Source organism: Ovis canadensis, chromosome 1 (assembly GCF_042477335.2).
Source record: "Ovis canadensis isolate MfBH-ARS-UI-01 breed Bighorn chromosome 1, ARS-UI_OviCan_v2, whole genome shotgun sequence".
NCBI classification, from domain to species: Eukaryota; Metazoa; Chordata; class Mammalia; order Artiodactyla; family Bovidae; genus Ovis; species Ovis canadensis.
This window is the reverse complement of record NC_091245.1, coordinates 251065264-251079413: the sequence shown is the minus strand read 5'-3', so window position 1 is coordinate 251079413 and position 14150 is coordinate 251065264. Positions and strand designations below refer to the sequence as shown.

Sequence of the window (14150 nt, the reverse complement as noted above, 5' to 3'; positions counted from 1 at the left end):
TTTAACAGAGATGAATTCTGATTTTTATTGGATAATATATTTACACAGTGATTGCTTAATTTTTTTAATACCGGTAATGTAATCATTTAACATTTCCTAGATACTAGTGGGTTTTATGTTTGTGTTAATAGTGTTCAAGGTACATTTTCTATTTGACTTAAAGCTTAAGGTTAAATTTTTACTCATTAAATAGAAATTTTGTTTTACATTATAAAATATTTTTTAAAATGATTTATCCCTGGCAGTTTATTCAGCTAGATGGATGGTGAGATGTTTTGTGTGTTTTCATGTAAACATTCTTCCTGTTTTTTGTTTCGTAGAGCACAAGAAACTGAATACAAAATATTTTATAAAAATGGATGTGCAGTATTACTGATCATAGTACAGAAAGTGAAAGGTACTACTATAGTAGCCACCTGTATGTTACATTTTTTAAAAATTACAGTTATAAACTGAAGTTCCTTGAATTTTCTATTTTTTTAATTTTTACTTCTTTTTTTTTTTTTTTTTAATTTAAATATTTTTTGGCCATGCTGTGTGGCTTACAGAATCTTGATTCCCTGGCCAGGGATCAGAGCTGGGCCCATGGCAGTAAAAGTGCCAAGTCCTAATCACTGGACTGCCAGGGAACTCCTCTGGGTTTTTTGTTGTTGTTTTTTAGATTTACCAAATAAACTGATTGTTAAAGAACAGAAAATATTTGTGATTTCAGCTCTGAGCATGGTAAATAATAATGGTAGGAAAATGGGATATGACAGTCTGCTCTGAATATTTTCTTAGATTTCTGCTTTGACAAGGTTAGCATTTTTTCATTAAGGCAAAATTGATCTTCTTTTGGGTAAGTATTTAGACTCTCAAAACTGCTACAGATGGCAGAATTTTCAGTACTCGGTACTTTAAAAAAAAAAAATATGGCCCATTCTGATATTCCTTTTTCTTTTTTAACTTAAAATTTTCAAAAGTTAGATCTCACAGTAAATATTTCTCAAATCCTTCCAATGGGATTCATTTTGTACACGTGTTTCTGATGAGGTCACTGCTTGTTGTTATGATACAGAAAAGCCTGTGTCTATTTTAGGCATTTACTGTACATTTCTCCCGAGAAAAGAGTGAGATCGTGTCATCTCATGCTCCCCATCCGCAGGTCACTTCCTGTAGAAATATGGACTAACTTAAACCTCGTGAGTACTGATCTGAGCATCTCTTGCAGCCTCTAGTTATAAGAAACACACCCTGGGAATTTATAATAGCTGTTGAATAGAAGGCGGGAAATGAATTTTTATTTCCTGAATTTGTGTGTGCATTATCTGAGTATTTCATAAAACTTTAATTCTGATTCTTTGATAAACTCCTTCTAGAAGGAAGAATGGAGTAACTTTTCAGTTATTGTTAATAAAAGCCTGGGGTCTTTAGCTTGGCCATAATAGCCTTGACCTCCAAAGAATTCCTTAATAGTATTTAAGATTGACATAGCTGTAAATGGTATCATACCATCTGACAACTTTTAGAAAATAGTAGTTCTCTTTGTTTAGTATAACATGTTTTAAAAGTCTAATACAGTGCTTTCCATTCTTGTCTGTTGATACTTGGCTTTCTACTTTCTTGCAAAAACATTGATCTTAATACCTACCATTACTTTCCAAACACGGGATAAGAATATATGGGATCTTATTTTAGTTTTAATTAGTTTTTTTTGTGTTTTTTGTTTTGTTTTGTTTTTAATATATTTCTTTTCAAAGGTTAGGTGGGCTTTGTTCTTAACAGAAGTTAATAAAAAGTACTGAAAATGCAATACTACAGGTATCACTCACTTAATGAAATAGACATTTTCAGCAAGTTTATTATATGGGTTTTTGTTGTTATGGTTTTTAATTGGTTTATATTATCAAATGGAATCTTAAATGAAACAAAGCTTTAAAAATTACATTTAAAAGATTTTTTTAAACTTTCCAATAAAATATCAACCATATTACTAATAGTATGGCCAGTATATTGCCATTTCGCTTTTATTGACTGGAGCAATATTGATTCTTTTTAACCTCCAAATAGATAAGTCAGTTTTAATATTTAACAGGGTACTCAGAATATTCATATGAAATAGCATATTATCAAAATGTCGCAAAATTTAAATGCCAAAATAAAAGTAATAGGAAATGTCTAAATTTCAGGGGAACCATTCCCAGTATCTGTGTATGTTTATCTTAAAAGAAGTAGGAAGGTGTTTAACTTAAGCTATTTGCCAGCTTCAAATCACCTTACCATATATAATTCAAAGTTAGTAATAAATTTGTTTCTTCCTGCTTGTTTGATTTTTTTAACTAATAGATTATGTTTTCTAGATTTCATCAGCCTAATACTGTCTCCGTAATTTATTAGAATGTTTTCAGTTAAGAGAATGTACTAGGACCAGAGCTGGTAAAGGAACAATAGCTAAAAAACCTGTGGATTATATATCGATTCTTTTCTTGAACTTAATGGTTTGCTGATAGTGAGGCAGTGTGTTTATTGAGCTAGCTTTTTACTGGGAGAGTGAGTCCCAGCTGTAGTAAGCTCAGACTCTATAGGGACAAGATGATGTCATTCTTTCACTTAAATTTTAGTGTGTCACGTTCCATAGGTCAGTCTGTATCTGGAAATGAATTTTAGTTAAGTGAGAAATACCTGTTGTTTGCTTCCTGTCATTGTTTATTAACATGTACAGAGCATAATTAAAACTTAATTATGGGTAATTAAAAATTTATCCCTAGTAATAATTACAAATATGTATTATAATATTTTAAGTTTTCATATATGGGGTTTTTTCCAGCCTCTAATTGAGGAATTTGAGACTTGGAAGAGTGTTCATAAATTTAGGTACTCAGTTTATATTTTTAGACATAGAACTTTATTTTTTTAGAAAGCTTTGATGCTTAAGTTTGATACCCAGTTTTAGGCTTTCAAAGTTTAATAAAGAAAATTTTTTTCTTCAACTTTCCACAGAATAATTAATAAAAAACTATTTTGAGTAATGCAGAGTATTTTGTTGGTTTGTGCTGCTTAGAGGCCTTTTGTTGATAAACTCCTAATATTACTGTACAGACATTTAGCTAATACAGATATTTAGGTTTAAAATAAAGAATTATTAAATTAGGGGTATGATCAGAATTCTGATGTCAGGTTCACGTTTGCTTTAGAATGTAATTTAAATATCTTTAGTTTGACTTTTTCACTTAGAAAAATGAGATTTAAGAGACTTTAATCTTAATTAAGCCAGGCCATGCACAAATCTATTCCAAATAAAATATTTAAACTGATCTGGTTTCATAGTTTTCTTCTCTTTCCTTTTATCAAGAATATATGCATGAAAAGAACCTTTTAAAACATCTTCCTGACACCCTGTTCAGCACATTCAATTTTTATTGTTTTGGTACTGGCTGATCCTTACAAAATTGTTGATCCCTTTCTAATTTTATATGTATGTATGTAGCATTAAAAGCACTTAAGAGAAATGGAGACTATATAATCATTAAAAAATTATTAAAGGAGTTATTAAACCAAACGTTTGTTTCATTTATCTTAGTTGATAATAGATTCAATTTGAGCATCTCTTTGTGAAACATCTGGCTATTTCTGCAATATTAATATAGTGGATTAAAGGAGTAAAATTGGAGTTAGCTAGTGATCTGACATTATAGAAGGGGAGAGAACCTGTGAGACTAAATTCCGATTAGTAAACAATGTAGTACCACAGCATTTTTGTTCCTGAAAGTACTTTACTAATATCAGTGTGCTGATTATATTTCAAAGCCTTTCTAAAAATAATGTGCTTGACCTGCTAGTATTTGATAGAAAGCATTAACAGTTAAGATCCTTAGACATTTTTGCATGTAAGTTTTCACTGAATTTAAAGGCCAATTGAATAAATGTAGGTTGATGAAAGGTAATTCTATGAAATTTGTGTAGCAGCTAATCTTAAATATTTCACAAACATTATATTATGAAAACCCTGTTTTGTATAGATGAAGCAATCTCCATAAATTTCTATCATCAAGATTGCATTTCGTGTGCTATTTTTCTGTAGCTCTAGGAAGATAGCAAGTAAATGATACACACTAGCCTAGAAACATACAAGAGATCTTAATTTACTACCTGAAATCAGCCACCTTAGGGGACCACCCTTCCACACTGACAGTTAATACATAGTACTTTAGTTTTAAAGTTTTAATAAAGCTACCTTCTACCTTCAGTTTCTCTCTTCAGTGTCTCAAAGTGAAAGGGAAGTTCTGATTTGTAACTTTTTGTACTTTTAAGTTTTTGTATGTTTTTAAGTGGATGAAAAAATAGATCTGCCCTTTTTAATTCTTTAACAGAAACCATATCTCTGTGATACCATTATTTTAACAGTATTAATAAGTATATGGTTACATAAAGTATTCATAAGGCCAAACAATAATTCTTTCTGTCATATAGTCAACTTAAGATCAAATATTAGTAAATGCTGACGTTTATGTAGACTCCATTTTGAACATAGTGATTTGTGATGTTAGTTGGACCCCAAGTAGCTGTTGTAGAGTTTGCATGCTAAAAAGCCTTAGAATACACAAAATTTCTGTGTGTCTGCACAAATGGGTTTCTAAATTTAGAGAATAGAGGGTGCCCAGAGGGTATTCTGAATGTATTGGAAGATGAATTATATATAATCAGATTTTGTTCTTAAAAATTTTTTTAGTTATGAGTCAGACTTTGAGACTAAATTTAAAATAAAGTACAAATGTTCATGGTTGTGAATGGATTTGTAAAACAAAAGGGTAAAGCATACATCAGTTTGTAGGTAAATATTTATATGCATTTTTTAAAATATAGACTTACATAAAGTTTTAAAAAACCTTGAGGTTAATAGTGTGTCCTTCATTTTTACCAGAGTTCATTTTAAACATGTTTGTTTAGGTTTTACTGCGATCACAGCAACCAACCCCATTTGGCTTATAAAGACTCGATTACAGCTCGATGCAAGGTATGTTAATTCATTAAAGTTGGCTTCAACAAAATTTTTTCTATAAATTTATATCTAGTGCCAAGTATCTAACCATGTTTTTCCCCTCATTTCATTCACCCCATGTGTGATTATAATCAACTCTTCTAAATACCTAAATAAACTACATGATCAGTGAGTCTAGACTGAGTCTTTGAGGATCATTGTTCAAACTCAAGAACCTTGTACAGCGAAGTGTTCTAGCATGGAATTTAGCTCTCATGTATTCATGAACTTCATCTGTTACCCCTAGTCACTTTATGGCAGCAAGATTCATTCATTCAATATATCTGTAATGAACAGGTACTGGTAGGTTCTAGAGATATCTCTAGAAACAGTGGGGACCAATTTTAATGGAATAGTCAATGAATGGTTTTTGAACCCATTTTAAGCAGAGGCACTAGTCAGTGCACACCTCACATATCTTTAGGTTTATGCCTGTGGCAAGTTCTGGGAACTGAGAGAAAGGCCAAAAGTGATATAGCTTAGAGTCCTGCCATCTCAGCTCCCATTGGCCTTCAGAATGAAGGATGGGGAGAGGGTAACACTTTTTTAAGTAGAGAGATGATCTGTCTGGTGTGTTGTAATAATAATAATCACATTAATTGTTTTGAAACTAATTTAACCCTTCAGTCTGGAGTAGGCTATATATAAAAGATTTTCACTATTTCTTATATTTTAGGGTTTGGTAAGCCTAGTGTTATATCTTGTAGACTATAAATAAAACTGACCTAAGAAATCATTAACAATTATGCCTGCCTAAAGATCTGTTTTCTGCATTTTGTCATGTGGAATTGTATGTCACTTGGAGACTTAAAATGTCTAGTCCTTATTTCATCTGGAATAATTTTTAGTGAAACCTAAGTACAGTGTTATGGCAAGACTCAAAGTTTATTTTGAAGTCAGAGAACTGAAAGGTAGTGGTAGATAAGACAACCCAAAGGTTGAAAAGTGTGAGATGCTAGTCTGTATTGTACTATTATAAACTACCAGGGGAATGTATGCTTCAGTATTTAGAGGGTGGATTTAGGTGAAAAGTAATAGTAAAGCCAGCACAATTTTTTAGGCTTAGGAGTAGGGTTGGGGTAGTAGTGAAAGGTTGATTTGAAGGTGCGCTACCTTACAACACTGAGACCGAGAATAGGGCGAGTATGTTTGTATGTTTTCCTTTAGGTCTTAGAGCTCTCTTAACTTTCTTGTAAGAAAGAATCTGACAGCCGAAACTAATTACAGTTGGTTGCGTGGATGACTTAACTAAGAAGGTAATTTATTCAGTACCATTAGTTGAGGATAGTTATTCAAGACAGTTACTAGTTTATAAAGTTGGAGAATCTGTAGGTTATCAGGTAGATGTCTTAGTTGTGATTTTATTTTGTTACATCATAAGCAGGTTGTATATAATTTATAAAGTTAACTTTTCTGTTTCTTTCCCTGTGGGTAGAATTTAAACCCATTTCTTACAGATAAAGTTCTATTGAGGGAATCATAGTGAAGGTAATAAATATTTTTATGAACTCAGAATTATATCCAAGATAGATGTTGCATGCTTAAGCAGCACTAAGAAAGTTGTCTTGGGCACAGTGCTCAATACATACTTGATAACTGTAGACGTCCTCATTCACTATTTACTGAGTTAAAAGAGACAGCCATTACCTTCAAAGGATCATAGAAAATTTGACTTAAATTCACCCGGTCATTTTTGGGGAGAAATTGGGTGGGCTTCAAAGAATCCCTCCAGTGCACTGAAATTACCTTAATTGTACTTCTTAATAGCCTGTTGTCATTGGTGTTTCAGTCATTCTTTTTATGTGTTATTAAATGCTAAAGAAATCTTCTCAGCTTAGAACTGCATTTAGTATAACGTGAGGGGTTTTTATTTTATTTTGTTTTTCTCTTGAGCTGCAGTCACGGTGGATTTTGTTGCTTATTCCTACAATACAAACTTCAGTGAAACTGGAGGTTCAATGTAGTTTGTTTTGCATTCAGTAAAATAAACTACATCTGTCTGATATGACAGACTTGAGACAAAAGAGTAGGAAGTCTAAATGTTTTTAAATTCTCATTTGTACATCCTCATGAATTAAAGAGGGTTATTCTTGAGTAGAGTGGCCTCTTCCTATATATTGCATTTACTTTATTTAAAAAGCTGTACTACTTTATTTATGTTAATAAGATTTTTTTTCCTTTTTGCTTCTCAGGAACCGTGGGGAAAAGCGAATGGGTGCTTTCGAGTGTGTCCGTAAAGTGTATCAGACAGATGGACTTAGAGGATTTTATAGGGGCATGTCTGCTTCATATGCTGGCATATCAGAGACTGTCATCCATTTTGTTATATATGAAAGTATTAAGCAAAAACTACTAGAATATAAGATTGCTTCTACAATGGAAAACGAAGAAGAGTCTGTAAAAGAAGCGTCCGATTTCGTGGGAATGATGCTAGCTGCCGCCACCTCAAAAACGTGTGCCACAAGTATAGCGTATCCACACGGTGAGAGGACGGGGCGGTGTATGTTGTTACTCAGTCGCTTAGTCACGTCCAACTCTTTGCAACCCAGTAGACTGTAGCCTGCCAGGCACTGCTTTCCACGGGGTTTCCCAGGCAAGAATACTGCAATGGGTTGCAGTTTCCTTCTCTAGGGGATCTTCCCGACCCAGGGATCAAACCCACATCTCCTGCCTTGGCAGGAGGACTCTTCACACTGAGCCACCAGGGAAGCCCTGGATGTGTATGAGTAACCCATTAACTCTGAAATACTCTCCCACTTCAGCCCGTGGCCCATTTATTAGAACAGTTTATCATTTTACTGAATTATAGTATAACAAAACACAGTTCATCATAATGGGATTTAATATGTATGAGTGGCATAGGGCTTTTTTTCCCCCTAAGATTTGTTTTTATTTGTTGCTGCATGAGAGCTTTCCCAGCTGTGGCCAGCGGAGGCTACTCATCGTTTTGGTGAGCTCAGGGGCTTTTCATTGTGCTGTCTTCTCTTACTGTGGAGCAAGGCTCTAGGTGCACGTGGGCTCAGTAGTTGCAGCACGTGGGCTTAGCTGTTCCTTGGCATGTGGAATCTTCCCTGACCAGGGATCAAACCCGTGTCCCCTGCATTGGCAGGCAGGTTCCTATCCACTGTACCACCAGGCAAGTCCTGTATTCATCTTTGATACCACCTGTATTCCCTTTCCTGTTCTACCTGTCTTTTAATCACATCTTTTCTCTCTTTTATCTATATCTAGTATGCAACAGATACTTTTGTTTATTCTGTCTTCTACCATTCAGAAACCTACGAAATTTTATAATTAATATGCGTGATTTTAGCTAGCTAACTTAGGAGTTTGGTGGTGTTAAAATAACTAGTGTCAGTAAGTTGCATTTTAAAAAATCACTCCTCACTTATTCTGAGCTCACGCTTATAGTCTGATAAATGGAATGTGCTCAATATTAGGAGGGTATAAAGATATTATTAACATTTAAATAAAATGACTTTTTTTTTCCCTATACAGAAGTTGTAAGAACAAGACTGCGTGAAGAGGGAACAAAATATAGATCCTTTTTTCAGACATTATCTTTGCTTGTTCAAGAAGAAGGCTATGGCTCTCTTTACCGTGGTCTGACAACTCATCTGGTGAGACAGATTCCAAACACAGCCATTATGATGGCCACCTATGAGCTGGTGGTCTACCTGCTCAATGGATAGCACCGCCAGACTGCTATGCTGTAGAGAGGGAAGACCAAAAGAGAAATTGGACCATGGAGCACCAGAGCCAGCATGGCGGACAGAAGGGAAATAGTATGGGAACATGGAACTGTGCCTACGTGGAAGTTTGGTTGTAGGAATTAAAGTAATTGTAACCACATTACTTAGTCCTTTTAGTAATGTGGAAAAAAAAGCCGTGGCTGCCTCCAAGAAAAAGCCTTTAGAAGCACCCCTTCCTCAAAATTGCCATTTTCTCTGTCACGTCTACAGGATACCGTTGGCGTTTTGTTGATCTATGGCAACCAGAGTAAGTGTTTATTCCATGAGCACTTTTCCAGTCTTCTAGACAAAGCCATCCGTGATATATACTAGAACTATCCAAAGAAAGTTTTAACAGTCATAAATTTCTAACATCCGGCTTCTGTATAGTTCTGAAATTGGAAAGTAACAATACTAGTATTTACATTTCCTTGAGAGGATTGGCACTGTATTTTAAAGGTAATTGTTTGGTATTGGTAGTCACTGTTTTTGACAGATGAAGTAATATCTAAATATTGTGCTTACTTTTAGTTTTAAAATGTGTTGATTTCTACTGCTCACAGGTGTGTTACATTTAGCCCAGTGTGAACACTAAAATTGCTCAATGTATCAACTCAAATGGTAATAGTTTGCGACAAAATAAGCCAGCAAAATGTTGATTGTTGGCCATTTCGACAACTTGAGCATGTTCTCTTGTCTAACCTAATGATACATAATGAATGCAATGTCTCTTCAGTGACTTAACTAATTATGAACTTAAATTGTCACCCATCATACCTAAGTATCATTTTCTTAAAGTGAAAAAAAATGTACTACTTCTGGATCTTTCTCTAGTTCACATTAAGAATTTGAACCTTTGGATTATTTCTGGAAGATCTTCATACATTGCATTATTTAGTAGAGAAAATGGTAATTTTCAGCTTTGCCTTTAAAAGGCATTTTTCTTTTTAAGGCAACATTATAAGAATCCGGGGCAGCATAAACATTTATAGAAGGGCCTCTGTTATCTGATTGAGTGGATAGTGATCCTAACTGACTTATAGTTTTATAAGTGAACAAACTACTTTGCATAAGAAATTTATTCCATCCTAATTTCTTGAATGGTAAATCATTTAAAAAATGCAAGTTAATTCAGATGAAGTGTATTAACAAGAGATAGCTTTTACATTTTGCTGTTGAGATCAACTGTACCTTTTAATACTGTAAGTGTATTTATTATATGTATGGCCCTTGTGAAGATACTTGCTGTAAGTCTCTAATATTAAAGACTTTTGCTTATGGTTGTTGCTATACTGGTGTATGAAGCTTCTACCATTAAACTCCAGTGTGGTACTCATTTCGGTATACATGAACTGTACATTGTGTGCAATGGCTTTATCTTAAGAATGACTCTTTGTGAATGCACTTTGTGGCCTTTTGGGAGGTTAGAGGGGTGTGAGTAGGAGAGGATTCCCATGTTGGATTATTTTTTTAAAACATTGGTTAATGTATTAGGCAGGAACAGTATTCATAACATTTTTTTTTCTGGGATTTAGGTATATTGTTTCGGGGATCTTTAATATAATAAATGTTTTAAGTATTCTTATGTGTACTGCAGTGCCCCTAACATAAAAAACATAGTGTCATTGCAAGCTTTCTCTGCTGTCACCAGTGAAACACAGTGCCCTGTTAAATTCCACCACCTTCTTAACTTCCTTGTAATCAACAGTAACTGGATGTTTTTGAGGTGCTTTGATTGGAATTAGTATTCCAGTCTATTTGGAGACCAAAGGCAAATTCAGTTTCATTACCTTTGGGATTATTCATATCTTTTATGGTGAATTTCAGCTTTGACATTTATTGTGAGAAACATGCCAAAAAAAGAAAAGAGTAATAGGGTTTATAACTTAAATCTGTAGAGAAAGTGTCAACCTATAGTGTTTTGATTTTCAGGTGCCGCTTATACTGCCTAATACAGTGCCATTTGCCTTGTGAAGATCTGTAAACATTGTTGTATCGAATGTACAAGAGACTCTAATTTAGTGATCTGAATACCCACAAATGGTTAAGAATGATATGAAAACCAGCAACTAAGGAACATCTTATTTAGTTGTAGCAAATTCATAACAAGTGTCCTTCAAGGATGAACTCATATTCTGTTCCTGTTTGTATTTGTATTGACCTTGACCTTTTAGTGCATTGTATTCAGCTTTTAAAAGTTGAGTATATTTCTGTGCTGGAAGAAAAGGATCTTAGAGTCTCAGGCTTTCTTTGTGCGACAGCTGGAAAGGAGTGATGGTGTTTAATTGTTTTATCCCCCAAAAAATACAATCTGCTGCAGTTTATGACAGAGATAATTTAACAAAATACATATATAAAAATTGTATATAAAGTCTGTCTGAAACATTTCTTGGGAGGGTTTTTTTTTTTTTTGGTGCAAACATTTAAAAAGAAAAACAACTTAAAGCATTGAAATTTTTTTTTATTCTGTGTTTTATTTTCATCTATCAGATAACTTTATTACTGTATAGAGGTAGTCAGCACTCTTCAAATTGGTATGTACTTTTATTTGAGAATCTTCTCAGAAAATTGAATTGCTCCTTTCAGTTTAAAGTGGTACATACTGAAGAGCATATTCATAGAGCAGCAGATAAAGAACTCTGGTACTTCTGGCTCACAGAAACAGTTTACTAGAGTTCAAAGTGCACATCTGAGAATCGCCAACCTGTGATTGTGGGGTACCACACAGTGCTTTTAAATCCAGGGAAAAAACTGGCACCAAAGCTTGGTTTTCCTTATGTGTGTTACTTTGCGGAACCAATCTTAACTAGATGAGACCCGCAAGTAATTGATTTTTTTAAACTGATGCCAAGAGAGAATATTATTTACATTGTTTAACTATGTCTCTGTCTCCTAAAACCAAATGCCCATTATGGAATAGCATGGTTGTATTAGGACTAGCTGAGTCTGGGTTATTAAGAATAATGAGTGTTTACTCTTTTACTGGAGTATAAATATGTCAGCATTTTTTAGATTTGTTTTAGATCATTAAAAATATTGATTTGACCCTGAAAGAATTAAGTGCTAGGAATCAGTTTATCCTTTAATCTTCCGGCATTGTCTCTGCCGTCTTCTGTTGTTTACATGCTCTTCTGCCTAGACTGTTAGTACTATCAGGACCCTTTTGGGGCTGCCGGATGTAATACAACCTTTTTCTCTAGTATTGATCATGACTTCAACATTCCTAAGAATACAGATATTTCTAAATGATTTAAATTGGAAGGGGATTTTAATTAAAAGTACTTAGTACAGTGTACAGACTTTAGCTTACACAAATCTCTTCTCCATTGTGCCCTTATATTTCTCAGTCTATACTCTGCTTTTTATGCTACCCCTTTTAGAAACTGAAGATTCCTCTTTTACTCAGTTTTTGTGTTAATAAACATTTTGAATGTGTACCCCTGCATATGTGAACATTTAAATTATGACCTGTCAGTTGTAGTTAAATAATCAGCTTCAAAGAGTTGATATTCTTTGACCATTTATGTGAGGTTTGCTATTCTTGCATTCCTGTTATGTGGCTGTAAATTATGTGCATTTACTCTGTATTTATGTTAACTAGCTGAATTTTATTTGAGTTGTTAAAATTCAAAAAATTAAAATATACTTATGAAAACCCAGTGTCTCATTTTTTAGTTTTTATATAATGTATCCTAATATTCTGGTATGGTAAGAATATAATACTTTCTTACGATGATGTGTAGGGCAAAAGTGCATTGCCTTTTTTTTTTCAAGTGTTAGCGTCCTACCTGCTAGACTTAGTGATAGACGTCTCTACCAATTAAAAGGTCAAGTGATCCCACTCTTAGTTCAGGAAGAAATTTCTAGTTTCATCCTTTAAGAAACCTAAGAATATTAAAAATTAAAATGGAAAAGAAACTGGTTAGAATAGCCGAATGAATCCACATGTGGTAGATTGAAATACATGTGACATGTCGTAAGTGTTTGTAGTGCCTATCCACTTTATGTTTTATCTTTTGGTTTTTTTAGATATTCCCAAATTGTAACAACCATCAAACTTCACCAAATTCTTTCGGTAAGGAAACCAGGAAAAATTTGCCATGTTCCTTTTCTCAAGTTACCTAAAGCTGGCATTGTTTGGCCTCCTTACAGTATTCTTTCTGGAAACTGAAATAGTGTAGTAGAGTGAAGATACTGGCAAAATAATGGTTGAAGTTGGTATGACTTAGCTCAAATGTCTTGAGTTTAAATGTGGATGTGTGTTCACTACCAGTTATCAGGAGCTGTGATAGAGGAAGGAATCTGAATTTATGATTTCTTAAGGTATGACATCTGTACAGCTGATAAAACTCAGGCAAGCAAGCAAAGTGTAGTTCAGTGGTTTCCTTTGTTTTCTTGATTTTTTGCATTGCACAGATCAGAGGACTGCCTTTGTATATGGAGTCAACTCGGTAAATTTGTTGATTGCTGTGTTTATATAGTAATTTCCCAACAGCCTATAGATCGGGTGAATAGACACATGGTATTCAAGGGTTTGTTAGCTACAGCTGGGCTTTTTTGATTTCAGTGTTCGGAACCTTAGTCACTACACTAGGTTATTCATCAGCACGTCAGATAACACTGAAATGATGTTTTTAAAAACGGTAGAGATAGATGGGGATTGGCTTAGAGTGAAACTGGGCAGTAATGAGAAACGGAGCTGTTTGTAAATTGGAAGAACATGGACTATCTGAAGCTGATCTGTATAGAGCTTGGATTACATCCTGAGGCTATTGGAGAAACAATGAATATTTTTCTAGCCAAAACGTGAGGACAGAAAGACTTAATAAACATGAGATTAAATTTATCTTAGATGGGCTGCCCTCAGTTATACTATCTGTGAACCTCAGGGGTGTCCTGTGTCCTCTGAAGTGTGGCGATTAGTTAGTTCTCTTAGAAAACTCTGGAAATGTTACCTGGAAAAAAAAGTGTTTTACCCAGACGTTGAAACAACGATGGAAACTTGACAGACTGATACAGGGAGGGTGTTACTTGAAGAAAAGATCAAAGTGTTCTAACGGCCCATTAGGAGAAACAGCCCCTTTTATTATTTTCCTGGGAATTAACTCAAAAGTAACTATAACTGACCTGGCATTTTGAAACTAGTGGTAGACCCAGGATTCTAAACCTAGTCGAATTCAAAGGGGCTCATCACATCCAGTACAATGAAATTAGTGCTGTGGACCCTTGTTTTATCCCTCAAAAGCACGTTATAATCCCTCCTTAAGTCTTATTATCAAGAATAAATAGCCCATTTTCAACTGCTACTTCTGACATAGCTTTCAAGATTAAACCAATAAAGTTAATCAAAGTTATGTGAACTACATGTTTTAGTGGCCCAGATTATTTGATCTATATCTTCC

General features: G+C 34.2%; 1 protein-coding gene across 1 annotated transcript in view; it reads left to right on the top strand.

Moving 5' to 3' along the window:
- Positions 1-12403, top strand: part of SLC25A36 (solute carrier family 25 member 36) — a 34172-nt gene extending 21769 nt beyond the window's left edge. The window contains exons 5-7 of the mRNA XM_069580948.1: positions 4927-4993; positions 7210-7499; positions 8516-12403. Of these exons, the coding sequence (XP_069437049.1) occupies positions 4927-4993; positions 7210-7499; positions 8516-8709 (551 nt within the window). The 3' untranslated portion in view covers positions 8710-12403. The remainder of the gene's footprint in view (positions 1-4926; positions 4994-7209; positions 7500-8515) is intronic.
- Positions 12404-14150: the final 1747 nt, after the last annotated feature.